Source organism: Cyprinodon variegatus, unplaced genomic scaffold (assembly GCF_000732505.1).
Source record: "Cyprinodon variegatus isolate N-32 unplaced genomic scaffold, C_variegatus-1.0 Scaffold101, whole genome shotgun sequence".
Lineage (NCBI taxonomy): Eukaryota > Metazoa > Chordata > Actinopteri > Cyprinodontiformes > Cyprinodontidae > Cyprinodon > Cyprinodon variegatus.
Genome location: NW_015150554.1, coordinates 1273651 through 1274689, shown reverse-complemented (window position 1 = coordinate 1274689; position 1039 = coordinate 1273651). Strand labels below are relative to the sequence as shown.

The 1039-nt window shown below is 37.5% G+C and overlaps 1 protein-coding gene across 1 annotated transcript in view; it reads left to right on the top strand.

Moving 5' to 3' along the window:
* Positions 1-1039, top strand: part of LOC107084513 (macrophage mannose receptor 1-like) — a 10567-nt gene that overhangs the window by 4679 nt on the left and 4849 nt on the right. The window contains exon 3 of the mRNA XM_015374395.1: positions 479-698. Coding sequence (XP_015229881.1) covers positions 479-698 — 220 coding nt within the window. The remainder of the gene's footprint in view (positions 1-478; positions 699-1039) is intronic.

The following is a 1039-nucleotide window of genomic DNA, read 5'->3' as shown; positions in this document are numbered from 1 at the left end:
GGAAAGTGACCTGAGATGACATGTTGTGAATTGGAGCTATAGAAATAAACTGAATAGAATTGAAACTGATTTGACAATAGAAGGAATATTTTTTTCTCTTAAAATAAGTTAATTAGATATATGCACTCTCTGAGGAAATCAATAAATGCTGACCTGAATGACGAAGACCATTCTCAATTTTTTGATGATATAAAACTTAATTTCTTTTTAGATATTATTATTTAACTTTGGTCTTTCGATTTTCTTTGCATCTTAGTTTTCTTATAAATTTATTTGAGCTAGAAGTGAAGTTTTTAGTTAACCTGTTTGAGCTCATTATTTCTGCTTAGAATTTCTGAAGAAATTACAAAAAAAGACAAAATACCAAAAACCTCTTTATATATAAAAAAAACTCCCAAAGAATAGAAAAAGACTAATAGAGTTAAATGAAGTCGTTAAGGCTGGAACCTTTGGATGAAGGCCTCTGTTTTCCCTGCAGGCCTGGATTGGTCTGTATGAGGATGTGAACAGCTGGAGATGGTCCCTGTCTGACGAGGCTTTCTACCAGGACTACGGGACTCTGTACAGAAACTGGCCGACTGGACAACCGGACAACAATGGAGGATCCGGAGAGAGCTGTTTGGAGATGACAGGAAGTGGCGAATGGAACGACATTGGCTGTGATCAGTTGCGTAAACCAATCTGCTCTTCCGTCAGTGGTGAGGCGTTAATTTCACTCATTCATTTTTACATCAGTCCTTCTTCTTTTGCTCTTCTGAAAAAATATAGTAGAGAAATTTGACGATTGACAATTTGGATTTATTACAATTTTTGTCATTGTCAAGTTGTTTGGATGTTTGTAGAGGACCCAAATGGAGAGACGGAAGCGGAGGTGGTTTCCTGTAGGTTTAAGGATGAACTTCATGGCAATAGAAGCATAAATCCAGGCTGAACTGTCAGGGAACTTAGGAACCAAAAGAAGGAAACACTCTGGAGGAACTTAGAGAGAATCCAGCAACAAAGAACTGCAGAGGAGGAGTAGATATGGGAGACAGAGCAA